The sequence below is a fragment of the Anopheles funestus genome, chromosome 2RL (assembly GCF_943734845.2).
Source record: "Anopheles funestus chromosome 2RL, idAnoFuneDA-416_04, whole genome shotgun sequence".
In the NCBI taxonomy this organism is placed as follows: domain Eukaryota; kingdom Metazoa; phylum Arthropoda; class Insecta; order Diptera; family Culicidae; genus Anopheles; species Anopheles funestus.
In genome coordinates this window covers 42,133,058-42,150,335 of record NC_064598.1, presented here as the reverse complement: position 1 = coordinate 42,150,335, position 17,278 = coordinate 42,133,058, and the positions used below count along the sequence as shown (strand labels likewise).

At 41.7% G+C, this 17,278-nt stretch overlaps 1 protein-coding gene across 5 annotated transcripts in view; it reads right to left on the bottom strand.

Annotated features, from left to right (window-relative positions):
- Window positions 1-17,278, bottom strand: part of LOC125761262 (uncharacterized) — a 60,746-nt gene that overhangs the window by 11,946 nt on the left and 31,522 nt on the right. For all 5 annotated transcript variants that reach the window (XM_049422226.1, XM_049422227.1, XM_049422223.1 and 2 more), the window contains one exon: window positions 13,646-13,749. In XM_049422226.1, coding sequence (XP_049278183.1) covers window positions 13,646-13,749 — 104 coding nt within the window. The remainder of the gene's footprint in view (window positions 1-13,645; window positions 13,750-17,278) is intronic.

Sequence of the window (17,278 nt, the reverse complement as noted above, 5' to 3'; positions counted from 1 at the left end):
GCCGCGGTTATTTAAAATATAATACTACCGTAAATTTGTCAGATACTGTTGAATGTGTGCGAAAGTGTGCGATGTTAGGAGAAACTTCATTAATGCTACAAAACGAATCTAATTACATCATATCAAACGGCAAATAAAAATCGCGATTTAAATTAGTTTATATTTGTAAGAAAATTCTACAAATCCTTGAAGTTTCCAATCGATGCCATACCAAAACTTTTGATCCATCAAAAGTTACCTGATGAGCTTACGTTTAAAATACATATGAAAAAAATCTTGTTGAAGATTTCCGTTTTTTGTTGAACCCATACATTGTATTTCTTGTTATGCTTTACTTGCCTTACGCACCAAACACTTTGTTGCATAAAAGACAATATTTCGAACTAATGTCGCACTGGAGTAATATTAATATCTTTGCATAATTTCAAACATATTTTACCTTTTGTTTTGGCATTGCGATTTCTTTAGAAAAAGAATCGATTTATTCATTTATTTATCTCTAATTAAGTCGGCATTTAGCCCTCAAAAGTGTGTACAATTTTTACAAGGCATTTCCTCTTTGTACTTTGCATTATCCCAAGAATTGGAGAAGAATAAATGTTTCCTTAAATAAATCTGTTCATGCTCAAAATGAAAGGAACATTTTCTCCATATGTAAGACAGAAACTTATTTTCAAAGACATCATCCCTCTAGGGGTTCCATTATAGGCAAGAATAGAAATATTTCGCACGCATAACCGACAGTCAAGTGCAACGGCAGCTCCGAAAACGTGAGCTGACATACCTGTTCGCATTACACTGCTGTAATACATAGGAAACCATTCGAACACGGTCAGTGCACCGGTCGATGAGTAAGTGTCTTTCGGTGCCGTTTAAAAGACATCCCCCTAGACAGTTCGGGGTTTTTGGCTTCGGTCAAAAATAGTGAACGCGTTGGACCGAAAACCGAAACACCGCTGTCGATGGATTATTTTCGGGATAGACCAATCGATTCGTGGTGTTTGCTATGTGGTGGCCGGCTCCACGTTACCGTCGTTTTTCCCACTGTATCGTTTAGTTATGATCGTCTCATAACCGCATTATGTTGATCGTAGTTCAACTGTGCAAACAAAAGTTCAAGATGAAACTCGTGCCGCCATTAATTTTCTGACCATAATTAAACCGAAAAAGATTTGTAATAAAACTGTCAATATTCGACCAAACAACGGTGTAGTTCACTTGAGAGAATAAACGCTCAAGAAAACCAATTTTACAACGTGAACGTAAAACCGCACATTCCACTAATGGTACCGGAATCTTCTGCAAAAGCATCCCCCTCCGGGGGTCAATGACCGGCACGGAACCGGCGTGCGTAGAGATTGCGTATGCAAAACGTGGACCATTCTCTACAACCCGGTGCGTTTGTCGTCGATATTTGTGCGTTCGAGGGGTTTCCTTGCCCCCCCCCCCACTTTCCCTTCCCTTCCTCTCCTTCCTCCATTGCCACTTTTTTCCTCATATTTTCTTTTACGACCCATAATACGCCGGTTATTTGGTGGTCGCAAAACCCAAAGCGGATGGAGATGCAAAGTGAAAACTCCAATCCATCGGTCGGTCATAAAGCAGTGAAGTGAAATCATAAATCCTTCCATGTCTTGCTGTACAGTGTGGAAGTATGCATCAGCGGCTTGGAAAGGTCAAGAATGTGAATGGATCCCTTTCATATTGAAGAAGGTGCTCTCATGGTCAACTCACTGACTAAAAGTGAGAAGATCTCATAAACAACCGAACCGATTCAGAGAAGGACTTTGTTTTGATGGAATGTATAAATTTAGTGCACTTAGTGGGAAGAATTGGATAACTTAGCTAAATTTGATATCTATTCGTCATTACAAAAAAAGATTCTTGGATTTTTCTTTTGCCCGATCGTACAACTCCCAGTGTCCTTGTGTATAGCATTTATTTATTTAGCTCACTTTGGAAAGTAAATTACGGAAATCACTCGAATACGTTCGATCTTCGGCTAAACTACAATTAGAATTGAAATATCACATTGACAGTTTGTTTGGATTCGAATCGCCAACTGTTTCAAATAGAATAGAGCAGATGTTTGTTTATCTCATTCCACTGTCTCTTAGCCTTCTTGTTGGATTTAGTATTTCGTACAGACAGAAAAAAAACAGAATTTTTCTCACGTTTTCTTCCTCGCTACTGGTGACCATTAGCAATTAGTAGCGCCAACTTTATTGCCAATGCTCTGTACACTCGGACCAGAACGTCAGTAAGTGCTGCGTACAAGAAGTGTCGTCCGTATCAGGACAGGTGAGGAGGGCATGATCTTTCAGTGGGTTTAAAAATACATTCATTCTCAGAAGCCTGCCGTGCCGGGTCGTTCGGTTAAGAATTATGTACTGATGCGCGTGTCCCTGTTTGCGTACTTACGGGTCCCGGGATCAAACGGATGTAAGTAACACTGTGTTGTGCGAAAAGGAAACAAAAAAACATGACCGATCAAATGGGATGTGGTGTCTTTGCTGAATGTGGAAATATTAAGAAAAAAAAACACTTATGCAAAAAAAGATGGACGGAAGAAAAAGGGACGACCACTTGACAAAGTGTTGCGTGGTGTAAATTCAAGTTCAATGTCTGGTGCGTGTAGACGAACGGCTGCGAGCCATCGTGGGCTGGTCACTAGGTCTGGTAAGAACAAACGATTTGTTTGACCTCATTGAAATGAACAAAAAAAAAGTTGGGATTCCATTTTTGGTTTCCCTATGTTCGAGAAATGTGCAAATAATGCTTTCAACGTAACACGAAGAAATAAAACCATAGCTACTTACGCAATGCACGCATGTTTATCTTGCGCGTGACTAAACCGTTTGGCCTGTTTTTTTTCTTCTTTTGCATTTTTCGTACCAAACGGATGTTGGGTTGGAATTTGCGAAAAATTTAGCTTTACGCAGTGCGAAGAAAATGTGCGCGCAGCACTTGGGAAAATCGAAAATTATCGGTGCCGAATCTGCATTGTACTGCGTATTAGCAAAAAACGAAAAAGGTCATTAACCGAGCCGAGGTGTGCAAAGTGTGGAATTCGAATGCGAAAAAATAACATCATTCTTCTCAGGGAAAACAATCATTGGGGTGCGATTCACGAAAAATAAAAAAAAACGCCGAATTGATATTTGATCGTATTTTGCGGAAGGAGAAATTAATTTGGAGGTTAATTTAGATACTTTCAACGTTAGACACTTCCAAGAACATGTATTCTATAAATTATCGGGAGTAATACAGTAGAACGCTGATTATCCGTGCTCATCGGGACTCAGCCCTTGCCGGATAAGCGAATATTACGGATAATAGGCACTATTATTTTTATTGATAAATATTAGTGTATAGCAGGGTTCTCCAAACTACGGCCCGCGGCCCGCTAGGCCCTCCCGAGAGATTCCGAAATTGGCAGCTCAGCTGTAGCTATTCTACTCAAAGCGGCCCGAATTTGATCAAATTGTATCATTCGCTATTGAGGTTTTTAATTATTACCATCATCGGTTTTGCATTTAATATGTCAATTCGCCTTCAGAACTGTCATTTTCGTGCTGCACGGATTATGGGACAGGCGGATAAAAGGTGCTCGGATAATCGACGCTCCACTGTAATAAGATTTCTTTGAGATACAGCTCAATTATCATCGCAAAAGATCGGATCTGTGTCTTATCTAATTCGATGCATTTCTTCACATTTCCCAAACAGAGTGATAACTATCTGCCTTTTATGTCCTGAATTAAGTCATTATATTTTATCAAACGCCAAGAAGCATAGTAAAAATTAAATCTTTCAAAAGCAAACATTCCAAACGGCTGTCTCAAACCGGTGGCATCTTTCATTTGAAAGCTACGACCTAGAACGAATAAAATGTAAACAGTTTAACAAAAAAAACTCCGATATAATTTATGACTTCTGCTGGAACGCGTTGCATGCGATATTTCCCAGGGCCACGAGACACCGAGGACCGGAGATCGGATGAAATCGGGCACTCCTTCAGAATTTGTTCCAGCACGGCATGGGTTCCGGGAGGACATCGAATGCTGTTAATTATGCTAGGCGTTTCGTTTAGACATTTTTTAACCCTCTCTCCCTCGATGATGCTATGATGGTTTGTTTTTTTTTTATTCACTTGTTTCAATAGAAAAGAATGCAACTGAGAATGGGAAACGGGATTGCTCTTCCCTCACGCAATATCCCTTTACCCGGACGACAAATCTTTATCAAATCATTTGCATCCAAACCGCCAAACCGTTGGGCCCCGATTCGTTTTTTGAGGTTAACCGAGGCTAACCAAGTTCGACGAGGTCGACCAAAGAACAATGCAATAAAAAACAACCAAACCTAAGCCTGCAGAATGATTTATCGATTCTAGCTTCTCCGGCAGGCATTGTTGCACCACAACCGATGGCCACCGATGGCGCCTGTCGAATATTTTTTTTTTCGGGACACGGTTCCAAGCAAACTCGGTCCGGGACGTTACAAATGAAGATGGGATAAAATGAAATTGAATTTTAATGATGCTTTAAAAACTTGGTGACTTCTGATGTAAAATATCCATGCCCTCTTGCCAAGGCGTATCGAATTTGATGAACTTCGGCATGGCTAACAAATGAAATGTTGTCCAATTTGGGCGTTAAATTAGGTGATGATTTGGGTTACGATCGTTTGTTGATGCAAAAATGAAAAATCGTTTTTCATCGGTACCATATTGTAGATGTAGTTGCAGCAAGTAAGAAAGCAAAGAAGAAGGCCCTGGAGCCTAATGTATCTCACGATGATTTTGGTTGAGCTCTCTAACATTGATCAAAAACTCCCAACTTCATCGTGAAAAGTGATGCGTTAATGCGTTGACTAAAGGAGAACACACCCAACACTCACGAAAAACATGCGAAGGAACAAAGTGAACATAAGAATGCTATAAATTAGAAAACTTTTCTCCCCAAAAAAAATACACACAAAAAATGACAAAATGCCGGAACTGAATGGAACGATTGTGTCGAGACGGGTGTGCGGGCAACAACATCCTCAACCACACTACCACACCGACACATGAAGCGCATCATTAAAACTGGATTAAAATAGGATTACACGTATTTAAAACCCAAATAAATCCATTGCCACTCGGCGTACATTTGCGATTAGGGGCCACGATAACCACTCCACGGGTGATGGTCGTTTCTCTAAGCCTCCTAAACCACAATGGGAGTCAACACGAGAGCGCGTATTTGTACATCAACACACACACACACACAAAAAAGCGACGACCCTTTTTCTGCTAACGCCGAGGTCATGCGACCGGGCGGTTTGGTTGTTGGAAAGCAAACGGAGGGCTAACAAAATTAACATATCAACTTTTCCACTTTTCCACCACAACATTTCCGTGGTGCGGTACGTACGTATGAGCGCGTGTAGCCGAAGGGTCACAGTACACTCGATCCCTTCAGAATTTCAATTACACACTTTTCGGGGGTAAGCAACGCCATTCGATGGTCGGGTGGATTGCGGTTCGAACCAATGTCAAACACATGTTCGGATTGTTTAGATCCTGCTCCTTTAAGTATGGTGTGTTCCTCCGACTTACCACCGAGTTGCATCGTTGAGTGCATTTCTATGGTGGAATAAGCATTGTGAGGAGATATACGTTGGATAGTTACACCTTGGGCGCAAGAGCCAGCGCGTTCTTTCTTGGTTTTTTTGGACATTTTTTTGACCAAAAGAAAAACAAACAAACCGTTCCTTGTCTGATCGTGTTGTTGAGGCGAAGATCAACACAATTTTCTTCTCAGTAGGAAACGTCTCGACAGTGGCTTCGGACAAGGGTGTGGAAATGAGAAAACTGCCACCCTCCGAAATATGTTGTGACGATTCACAACAAATAAACAAACCTTGGTATTGTATCATAATACGGGAAAGAAAAAATACGAAATTTTCTATCCCAATACATTGTAATGGAAAGAGTTTACTTTGGTAAATGGCAAAGAAAAAGTGTCTTGAATGGATTAAAATTTACGGGGATAATAAAACTGACTTAGCGAAAAAGCCGAAAAAAACAAAAGACAATCAACATTCACGTCTTTGGCTAATTTATCAAAACACATTTCTTGTTCGTATGAAGCGATGGCAAAAAAAAGAATTTGCATGAGCAGCAAAGACACTATCTTCAGCCTAGAGCAACATGATACGGATCCCGAATGATTGAAGTGCGTGTGGCATTTATTGTATCGTGAAGCACGACGTAGGACGCTTGCCACATGAGCACGGTTTGTGGTGAGAGGCAAATGGCGTGATAAATAATTGAGTGATATTGGGTGGACAGACGTCGTGCGTGAATTTTATTTTTGCCATTCCGACACAGTTAAGACATCAACTGTCACGACATGTAAGAGAGGCCATTCGATTGTCTTAAATTAATTGGGCTGTCGTCGTGTTTGTCCACCTTCGGGAGATATCATTTCAAGTGGCGCGATATCTTTAAGATTTACGCACTTCACAAGTTTGCCAGTACATTCTGTCTGTGACATGAGAAGAATGAAGTTGGCGGTTCTTCTAAATCTAGCCTTGATTTAGATTTAAAATATTTAACAAAGACCTTATGATGTGGCGCATCATGACTGCCACCAATCTCGTCTAGACGAAATCTGTCTTCGCTTCCTGGAATATAACGGAGTGCATCGTACTACCTTGTTAGGTGAACCATTTCGCATGCCCGTGTGCATCTATAGAAGCATCTCACCACTTAATTAACGGAAGATTAATGTGCTTCTTCAGGATGGATCACCATTTCAGGTCCTAACCATACAACCGAAACCCTACATCGTCCGAACTGAAGATGTGAAGATCTTTGGCATTTTGACGCCTGTATCCCATGGCATTCTCATCGTCCCCCTTTTCGTGGGGGATCGATTTGATCAAACGGCATGATTAATTTGTGCAGGCGGCGCTCAGGTTTTCCGCCGAAAGCATTCGTCTTTCTGGACTGTCACCGCTAGTTGAAGAGTTGCGCCGTATTCCCCACTATTTCGCTTCTTCCAGCTGTCCAGCTGATCGAAAGCAATTTTCAAGTCCAAGTCCAAGTTGGACACAAGAGCATATTCAGTATTCACGCACCATCATCCCCATCCACCGAGTTTCGGAAACTCCTGCGGGTGACAAATTCTTCTCGTGTCGCTTTCAATCGTACGATCGCACGGTGCTGTGGAACATGCATCCGAAAATTAATTTAGCAGCTGTCCAAAACTCCAACAGCGTGATGCGCTTACAACGCAGAGTGGTTGAGGGTGGGTAAGGGTGTGAAGCCAAACATTGAAGCAGGGAAGAATCATCCGTGCGAAGGCGTCAACACTCGATACGTTTATCTCAATCTTATGCTTAATTAAATCCGTGTTGGTTGTCGCGTTCGATTCCAATCGATGGACATGTCACAGTCGCGAGTGGGTTTTTGAGTAACGTCCCATCAATCGCCTTGAAGTGCATGGTACGCCTCTCGATCACAGAACGTTCAATCAAATCCTCAGGGATGCCAGAACAATGTATCGGATGCATGAAGCTAAGAATGCCACTCACGTGTTCGATTGGATGCTGCAGTGTGAAAGCTGATAGATGTAATAGTTTCCCTAATGAGCGTAATGGACTTCATTTGGTTTGATTTCTCATTAATTCTATACCTTCTGTTGAGGGCATCCAAGAAGTGCTTTCTAAAGAATTCTCGGCGGGAGAGAGAGAAAGGTCGTTCGATCAGGCAATCCCATTTTCCCCCGCGTGTTCTGTCCGGGTTGGATGTTCATATGACAAGATTAATAACCGATGATTTGGTGACTGGTCTTCCAGAACAGCCACACGCAAAGGTTGCGGTTGAAGATGCAACCGACGCTAAAGCGCGTTTGGCTCGGATTGCTTTCAACTACTTCCTTGAGGTCCAGGTATTGTGATAAGCACTTAAAATATGCATCGCATTTTGTTTCAGTTGTAAGTACGTGGCACATTTTTAGCTCATCTCGCTGAGATTTCTCAGCAAAAAAAACTGAATAACGTACAGAAAAAGGCAGTATATTTCAACCAGTCCACCAGACACTCGTTATCTTAGCTGAGGGTCTTGTCATTTATCAGGCACCATCCGTACGCGGCAGTCCTTTCTTACTGTTCTGCGTGCGTCTACTTTCAGCGCCCGTTGGAAGGCATTCTGGAGGCTGTCTGCTACGGAAACTGGTTCGATTGTCATAATTGATATCGATTACAGTAAGAGCCCCGAACCGGGGCGTTGTTGTGGTATTCCTTTGCTCTCGCTCCTTTCACGCGACCGTTAACAGTTTTGTCAAATATTTCGAAGAAAGAGAAAACGGAACCGATCCAGGGTGTGAACCCTTGGTCTCAAGGTCTGGCGGCCTTTGGTTGACCGTTCGTCCTGTACGCATGGATGGCCGGCAAAAGGGTGATTGAAGAACGGTTGATCGGGTTTTTTTTAAAGAAAGGAGAAAAGCGACAAAATGACAGAACTAACGGCCGTGACATGGCTGTTCGAAGGTGCGGCAGTGTGCAGCGGCACTCGAAAGTGCTAGAATGTCACACAAGTTGAACTGGGAGAGAGAGTGCTTTATCGGGTTAATGATGTTAATCAATAATATTAACACTTGTTTCTTAGTGCAGGAAGTGCACATTCGATGCAATCGTCCTCCCGAAGGTCTGGTTTTGTATTGTACGCTTCAATTAGCATTATGATTAGTGCTGAAGCTGTTCGTCAATTGCGTATATATGTCATATGAGAGTTAATACACTGAATTATTGTTTTGGCATTTCCTCAAAATTAACTCATCAATATCAACAATGTGGTTGAACCAAACGAATAACAAAAATATACGTTAATGAAATGAAGTTACGTTAACTAATAAAACAAAACTCCAATGTGATCGTTTTAACGTACATCAGTATCATACGTACGATCGGCAAGACTTTCTGCCACAATCATATATTTTTATGGTCAAAGTGAAAGGGGCTTAACATATCGATCATAAAATGTGTTTCTCATTCCACGGTAACGGGACATTTAGTGCTGAAAATACGGCGATTGTTCATTTGATGTCTTGGGAAACAGAGCATAAGAACAGTTTTTACACTGTTCCTGAGAAAAACAGTATTCACCCAACAAATCATCACAACCTGTCCTATAAAATGATTATTTTTGCTTCATTTCCTTTAAGCTACCAAAAAAGAGCTCGATACTTCGTTCCTTCCATTAAGAATTTCCATTCTAAAGGCTCTAGGAAGTGCAAGAAGAGCATTTGAAGAATCGATAAACATATGCATCGACCGTTCCAGGACTTAGTCACGCATTAGTCACGCTAATCAACGGCAAAGCTCAAAGTCAATTTCATTAAACGGTATTCGAAGAGGCACGCTTTTAATTGATTTCAGTTTTTTTTCGTGAAGTGGCGTTCACGTGGCATGCGCCTTGTATGGACGGGGAACGAAAGATAAAACTAAGATTCCCAGGAACGCTGGAACACTGTCCGGTCGTAGAAGCTCCCTACACTTTTGGGCGGCATAATGCACTCTCATAAAGATATCAATTTCAATCAAACTGCTTCTGCTACACGGAAATTCTACGCTAGACATGACACTAACTTCACTGTCCGGTTATTGCACTTGTTCCCCGGGTGTTTTCTAACAGAATGCGAATGAACTCTGCGCCAGTGTCAGAACGCTAGACAAACCGTACTAAGCGCATACAAGTTGTCAATCATCATTTGAGGGTGCGCCGAATCAAAAAATTGTCACCCTTCGGCACCGGTCGACAGCAAAACCGTCCAACCCTAGGCATTCTAGGCATTATTCATCGAAATGCATAGACCACCACCGTACCCGGCCACTGATATGGTTCATCTGAAGATTAATATTCTAATCATCGTACCATGCCCATCAGTTTGTTACGACTACGAGGAGATGCGTCTCCGAACCTGGCGATCCATTCCCCGTGCCGTTGTTGAAAGCGAAAGTTTAGAGAAAGTCGAAGAAGCCAATCCGGGTGTGATACGGATGCCCGATTAGAGCGGGGAAAAATATCAACCCCTTACTAGCTGGCCGGGCGCAGTGTTCCGTCTGAACACTAATTCAGAGTGACAGAGTCTTTTGGCTGAGTTCCGGACGTTCGCCAGTCGCCATTCGTTCCACCAAATGCACTTTGGTGTGGTGGACGGCATTGTCCTCATCAGTAGAGAATTGTTTAAATTAAGCGACTGTCATAACTGTTTCGGGTACTTTCGGATACCGTTGCGACCGATCGTCGAGCATAGCGAATTGATGATGTTTTTATGCGTTTTATGCGAAGTAAATGGAAATAACACGCATATGCAATCAGCTTAATTAGTTGTGCAATAAAAGTTACAAATTTAATCTCTTCCCGTTCAAGTTCTTGGAGGTTCTTAACCCATCCTTCGCGTAAGAATTCCTCAGGGATGTTGAAGAAATGTATTTATTTATCTTTTTGTGTTTGTGTTTTAGGCAAGAATTAAATGACACAAAACACTGCCGAAGGGGAAAGTTAATAAACACATATTTTCCCAACAATCTCCGTGCTACACAATGTCAACGTTCATGGATGTTTATGATTACCGTTACAGATCGGTCAACTGGAGTGCTACAAATCATTTAGCGTGTGATATTTGTATCCGCTTAATTGAATCCATAAAACTGTACATGTCTCGTACCATCACAAAAAAACGATGGTGCAACCCTCTTTCACTGTTTTCTTTTATTGACACGCTGCATACAGTTGCAGTAATTTATTCCCATTCAAGGGCTTGCCGGATTTCGGTTCCATTCGTTGATAAGGGTCTTTGGTAGAATATATGTCCGTGTCCGATTTGGTTTACTTTACAGAGTTGGAGATCTGCCCCCAACTCGGAAGTAAGTCAAGTTTGTCCCCTTATTGTCACATTTGCATTGACAGATTTATCACACGGCTTTGGCGTGGAAGGTGAGAACACGAAACAACCTTAAAAAAATGTACCAATCATGTTGAGTTGTCTTGACGCGCGTGCCGCAACCGACAGGCGGGATGTTTTTATTAAGATGGATGAATCTTCGGACCGAAACTATGGACGTATAAATCGAGTCCGAAATTGTGGCAATTTGTCAGCCACGCATTGCGTACCGTAACGTCCACTGATGGGCCTTAAAAGATCGTTATAGGTCAGCACAATAGTTCGAAGTATGCGAAGTAGCAACTTTCACTTTCTTGGTTCAACTTTTCTGACGCCCCAAATAATAGGGCTACAGCGTTGCCATCCTACCATTATTGTCCCATTTTAGGGCATTAGGCGGTAAGCTGTCAGCTATTCGGTGGTAGTGTTGTGTGAAAATTGACAAACAAAAGCATACACGCGGAAGTTAATCGATGTTCAATAGGTGGAATGTGTTACATGATCAGGCAACTAACACCGAGTCATGCTGTGAAAAGACATATCTTCTTCAACACTTTCTTCCAATTCTGTTTTCAAGCAGATGTTCAATTACAGTGTACAAGTTATTTAATTCTCAACAAGGTAACATGCATTGTTGCAACGAGTTTCCCAAACGATCAGCTAAACGTTCCGAAACCCTTGCAACTACTTATGCAAGTCGCACAACGACTCATTCACTATGAAAGCTGTAGAAATCCAGCTTGAGAGTAATCTTTGTGGAAAGTACGTAAGTGTATTAAAAATGCCTATTTTTTCAAAGAGATTTCAACGCTAACATGCATTTTTAAATATGTTGGGGACTAGAAGAAATGACACTAGGAGTGCAAAAGTAATTTGGCCAACGTTTTCAATCCACCGAAAGGAACAGCGGTATAACAAAAGTTTGTAAATTAAAAATTCAATCCACCATAACTGGATGAAGCATCCCTACCACGGGGAACCGAAATAAGCTGTCAAGGGCAGCAAAATATAACATAAAAAAGTACTCTAAAGCACGGCAGGGAGTTGTGCTAGGTCACAAAAAATACGGATGGAATTAAAAAGCCTACTGCTCTTGCTGCCGGTAACGTGAACTTTCCTGGAATAGGTCACTGACCTTTCGATAGGTTAAACATCGTGTCCTGGTGGTGTGCGAAAATTTAGAAGCAGTGAAAAAAGGAAAAAACAAAAGTCCATCCAATGCATTGAAGTGTAACCGTTGTGTACCGAATAATCAACCGGCCGGCCGGCCGGCTTTCTTTTGTCACCCAAGCCAGGGGTATGGGAAATCTCGTCCAAAGATAAAGAGAAGCAGCACGCAACCGAACCGAAAGGAACCGGTCCGATCCTGTGTGAATGCCGGACCCGGTGGTGGATGGGTCCTTTTGGGCCATTATCCGAAATTAAAACACGCTTCAGCAAGAATCTCTTGAGCAGGGCAGCAGCGTGGCGTTAAGCATGGGTAGGACTTCATCAGGAACTTTGTACAAAGTTGATACCAATTCCCAGGAACAACTTGCAGCAGGATCCCTGGCGGGGTAGGGGAGAACACGTGGATGTCCAGAGAGAAGAAAACAAAATCTGGAATGTCGCTTTTTCTGTATTCTCCCGCAGCGTGATGCTGCGTGCTCTTACAGGACTTTCCAAACCGATGGGCGTAATGTCTGGGGGTCACCAAGGCGTCACCAAGGTTTATTGATTTCTAATAGTCAGGATGGACGTGTGGGCAGTGGCGGTGGACATAAATTAAATCCTTTTTCTCTTACAAAACCTTTCCCAGCTCATCCAGGGCGGCAGGAGAGTCCGGAAGGTTGAGGCTCCATTTTCCGAACAATATCAAATCCCTTTAAATACCTTCAAATGATGGCGATAGGCTCATAAACAGTGTTTGGTGGAGGGAGCAACAAAAAGAAAAGGTTTGATCAAATATTTAGATCGAAGATAAGCGGTCGATTGATCTCTAGACCTGAGAACAATCGAATACGTTGGAATTGAATGTACACACTCACACAAGCGCACATAAAATTCATTGGTGGCGCCTGGAACGTGAGGACAGTTGTATACAACAAAAATACCTTGAGTGTTGCCAGGTGGAATTAATTGAATGCTGCTCAAGTGCGTATTTCTTACATTTCAAGAGTGAATAAGGAAAAAATCCAGAGAGTTCCTTAAAAACACTAAGATCTTGCATTAGGGGACAAAATCCGCCGAGAGTTTGCGTTAGAAATTCGAAGGGTGAGATACACTTTTGTCAGTATTTCAGGTACAGTGTGTAACATAACTATATGTACACTTAATTTTTTGCAATATACTTAAAATCCTGAGGGAACATATATATAAACGAGGAGATCGATAGAAGTCAACGAATAGAAATGGATTCTGTATATGTTCTGTGTTCAAAAATCAGTTATTTTCTCCTCAGATCTCCTCAGAATTTCGAATAAATCGCAAGAAACTCGATATCCAAATAGTTCTGCTGCGCGCTGTATGTATGAACGTGTCCCTTATGCCCATTATATCAAGACAAGCTTATGCGTTATACAAGGGTTACCCCTCAGGTATCGGCAGTTTGTATCATTAGCTACATGTAGCGCCGCACTTTACCTAATGAACGTCTAATCGATACCAGAACCGGTATGATAATGAAGCCGACCGTTGTGATCGGCGTCATCCCGTACTGTACTTACCGAACCGTAGACGCTACCGCAGGTGTCCATGCAGAGGAACAGACACGTCGCAACGGCTTGAATTTTGATCTGTCCTATCCCGACGGTTGTCCGCTGTAGAATCGCTGCAATGATAAACGGATAGGAGAATAGAGAAAGATTATTAGCTTAAACCCGAAAGCTGACAGCTGGATGCTCTCGTGAAGCTGTTTCATTTAATCCCGGATGCTTTAGATATGTCAGAAGCTTGAAAGAACACTTCAGTGAAGCAACTATGTACCATTCTAACTCTTAAAAGATGCTTTTTAGCTAGCTTAAATTGCTTAAAGACGCAAGACGCGTGCAGAAGCTTTAAGTCAGGTGTCAACGAAATGACAGTTAACACCAAACGGTGACGTGTGTTATCAGCGCACCGGTGTGTCCCGTAGCAAAACCCCTGCTGCAACTGCACTTTGCTACTGAAAACGATAGCCTCCCCGGAGATAGCTTTGATGCAGAGTCATCAAACAAGGGGTACCTGCTAGACGGCACGTTCTCACGCTACGGTGCAAATTGTGCACAGTCGTCTTCCACTTTAGACGACGACTGTGTGTGTTTGAGTTATTCCCTGAATGACGCGCAATCCCCCAATGACGTTGCATCAGCGGGCGTGGAGCGGAAACAAAAATGCGCTTGCGAGATATGGATGGCCGCAATGAAAAAAAACAGAAATCTAAACCCCCGATGTACACCGATGCAAGTCAGCGAATTTGTGGCGACTTAAGGTAGGTCAAGTTCTCCACCACTTGTCAGTGTCATTGGACGGATTTTTGTACACACTGTCTGATGTACGTTTAAATCTTTTGTTTTCTTTACTGTTCTTCTTCACGTTTTGCTCCACATTCTCATGCCATCATCAATTCTTATCGTGTGAATGTACAAAGCAAACAAACCAAAAAAAATGCATTTTAAGTCGCAAGCAGTCTTGCACACGCGACTTTCGGTTGCCGATTGCGCAATCCGTCTGCACTTGAGGAATGGGGAACTACTGAATGATTGATGGAATTAATACACGGCTGGGTGTTGAATTGGTTTGGTGTGATTGCAAATAAAAGCAGATTTTATCCAAGACACTCCCTCGAGGCATGGGAAATTAATGTAATTTAATATCGTTTAGCGATAACTTACGTTACTTTCAACCGGTGATCGGTGGCTATTATCAATCATAATTAGCTAGTTAAACGATAATTTATTGAACTAATTGTACAGCTTATATTATGTACATGAAATTTGTTATACCCGGCAATATTTTCGTCCATTGCAAGGAGATCGTGTGTTGATTTAAATTGATGATCGATGAAACACGCACGCAAACATGCAATAGAAGAAATCAATCAATATCTTAGACATTCCAATGTTTTGGCTTATCTCAATAGTCACCACATGCACTGCGACAAGTTTTAATTGCCAGCAATAGAATATATAGGCTGACGTCAAGGCGCCTGCGCCATCTACGACGTGTGCCACATCCTAGGCTAGTGGTGGGAACTCCGGAATGGATTCATGAATCCACTCCGACTCCGACGTATAAATACCGGAGCATACTCCGAAGTAATTACGCCCGATTAATCCGAATTTACCTCCGGAGTAACATCGGAATAACTCCTGAATAACTCCGGAATAACTCCATAACTTCGGAGTTATTACTCCGGTTTAATCCAGAGTATCTCCGGCCTAATTACTTCAAAGTGGACTCCGAACTACTCCGGAGTTGGTACCTGAACACTCCGGAGTTAACTTCGGAGAAATATCCGATTTTAACTCCGGGTTCAAATTCGGTTAGTGGCCGGGCGCAGCTAAGTGGATTCCTCCGTTCGGTAATAATTCCGGAGTTACTCCGGAGTATCTCGGAGTCGGATTACTCCGATTCATTACCCATCACTACTCCTAGCATGATCGAAAAGCATAATGGTAAGGCGAACGAAACGGTCACATTTTTGCAGTGAATTCTTTGATTGATCAGTCTGAGAAACTAATTGCCATTAATTGATTGGAAATAAGTGCGATCGCGAAATCCAAAACATGTATGCGAAGAATGTTCATATTAATGATCATTAAAGCTGAAGTCACATTCCGTGTCGGTTGTTAATCTCTTTACGATTTTGTTTTTGTTCTCTTACAGTCTTTAGTGTCATATTTGAAACCCTTTCAATCAACTCTCGTTCAAAAATATACTCATAAAGCGTATCACATTATGAAGTTTTGCGTCAAATAATTTTTTATCTTCGAAACCCGTTTGCGTTAATGTATGCGCACATTAATCGTTTTTGCATCATTACGAATAATTTGGACATACACGCGTGAGCTGTATCGATATACAGCTCACGTGACTTAAAAAAACCCCAAAAAAAAAACATTCTTACACACGCACACCATTTAAAATGTCTGCAAATTGATAAATTACTAAATTGCATGGTCATTTCATCTCGATCGGTGAACTTATTCCGGGTTGTTTCATGTTCGCTCGAATCATGTGTCGCCTGTCGTGAACCAATCGATCTCGATCAAGCCGGTTGGGGACTTTTATTTTTCTCGACACACTTTCATATGGCTTCTACTTTTTTTTAAGTTTAAAATCACATCATGATTAATCAGACTCTTGGCGTGATGCTGATATTTTCATTCATTCCAACCACACACATTACAATGCGCACGATAAATTAATTCCAAAATTCGGAATCCTTTGCTTCTCTGGGTTGAAGGGTGAGTTCGTTATTTTGCTCCAAGTAAAGGAGTTTTCCTTCGTTTTTTGGTCCGCTAACGGAAACATCATAATTAGAGTGTTAATCGATGCTACCATGCGTGTGGAACGATTGCTCCTTTTAATGTTCTTTTACATTATTCGAGCTTTAAGGTTTTGAAAAAAAACCTTCGAAAAGGAAATAATCACCACGTACTGGAATATCTGACAAATGTATCGAATTACTACCATAACTTTTCCATTTTTAACTGTCAATTCTCCAACCGGTATACGATATCTGATTTGGAAGTTAAAAATATTACCTTGTGAAAAATGTGAAAAATCACATGCACAATGTCAAAGATCGTATCACGCTGGTGGGCGTAGTTTAAAAAGGAGACTAAACCTCCCCGGTATCGTTGCGTATGCAGCATAATATGGAGCGAAACATAAGGCGCTGCAATCGACGATGCTGAAGGTTGCTATTATAAAAAGGGCTCTTTAATAAGCTCTTAATCCAAAAGTCACGATTGCCGATGTCGATATTTCCGTCAAAATGGTGATGATGATGACCATGCAACTAAAAACCTCACTTAAGAACAAAAACAAAAGTTTGCCCCTGTGGGGCATTAAGACAAGAACAGAATGCCCAAACAAGCCGTTCGTAAATTGATGCCGCTTTTACCGGCGTAAACCGGTGCCGTTTAAGTATTTAAACAGTTTTCGTTTACTGAGCGAAACTTGAGAAAGGAACGGGCCGCAACAACGAAGCGTATCGATATTATGCAATTATGGCAAATGTCTTACTTCACGCTCAGAAAGTACAGAGGTTCGTACATGCGGCACTTACTGATGCAGTTGTGTTCCGTTTTTTGGTCCTGTTGCGGAGCATTGTAAATGAAATCCTTAATCGATTGCTTGTAATAATTTAGACA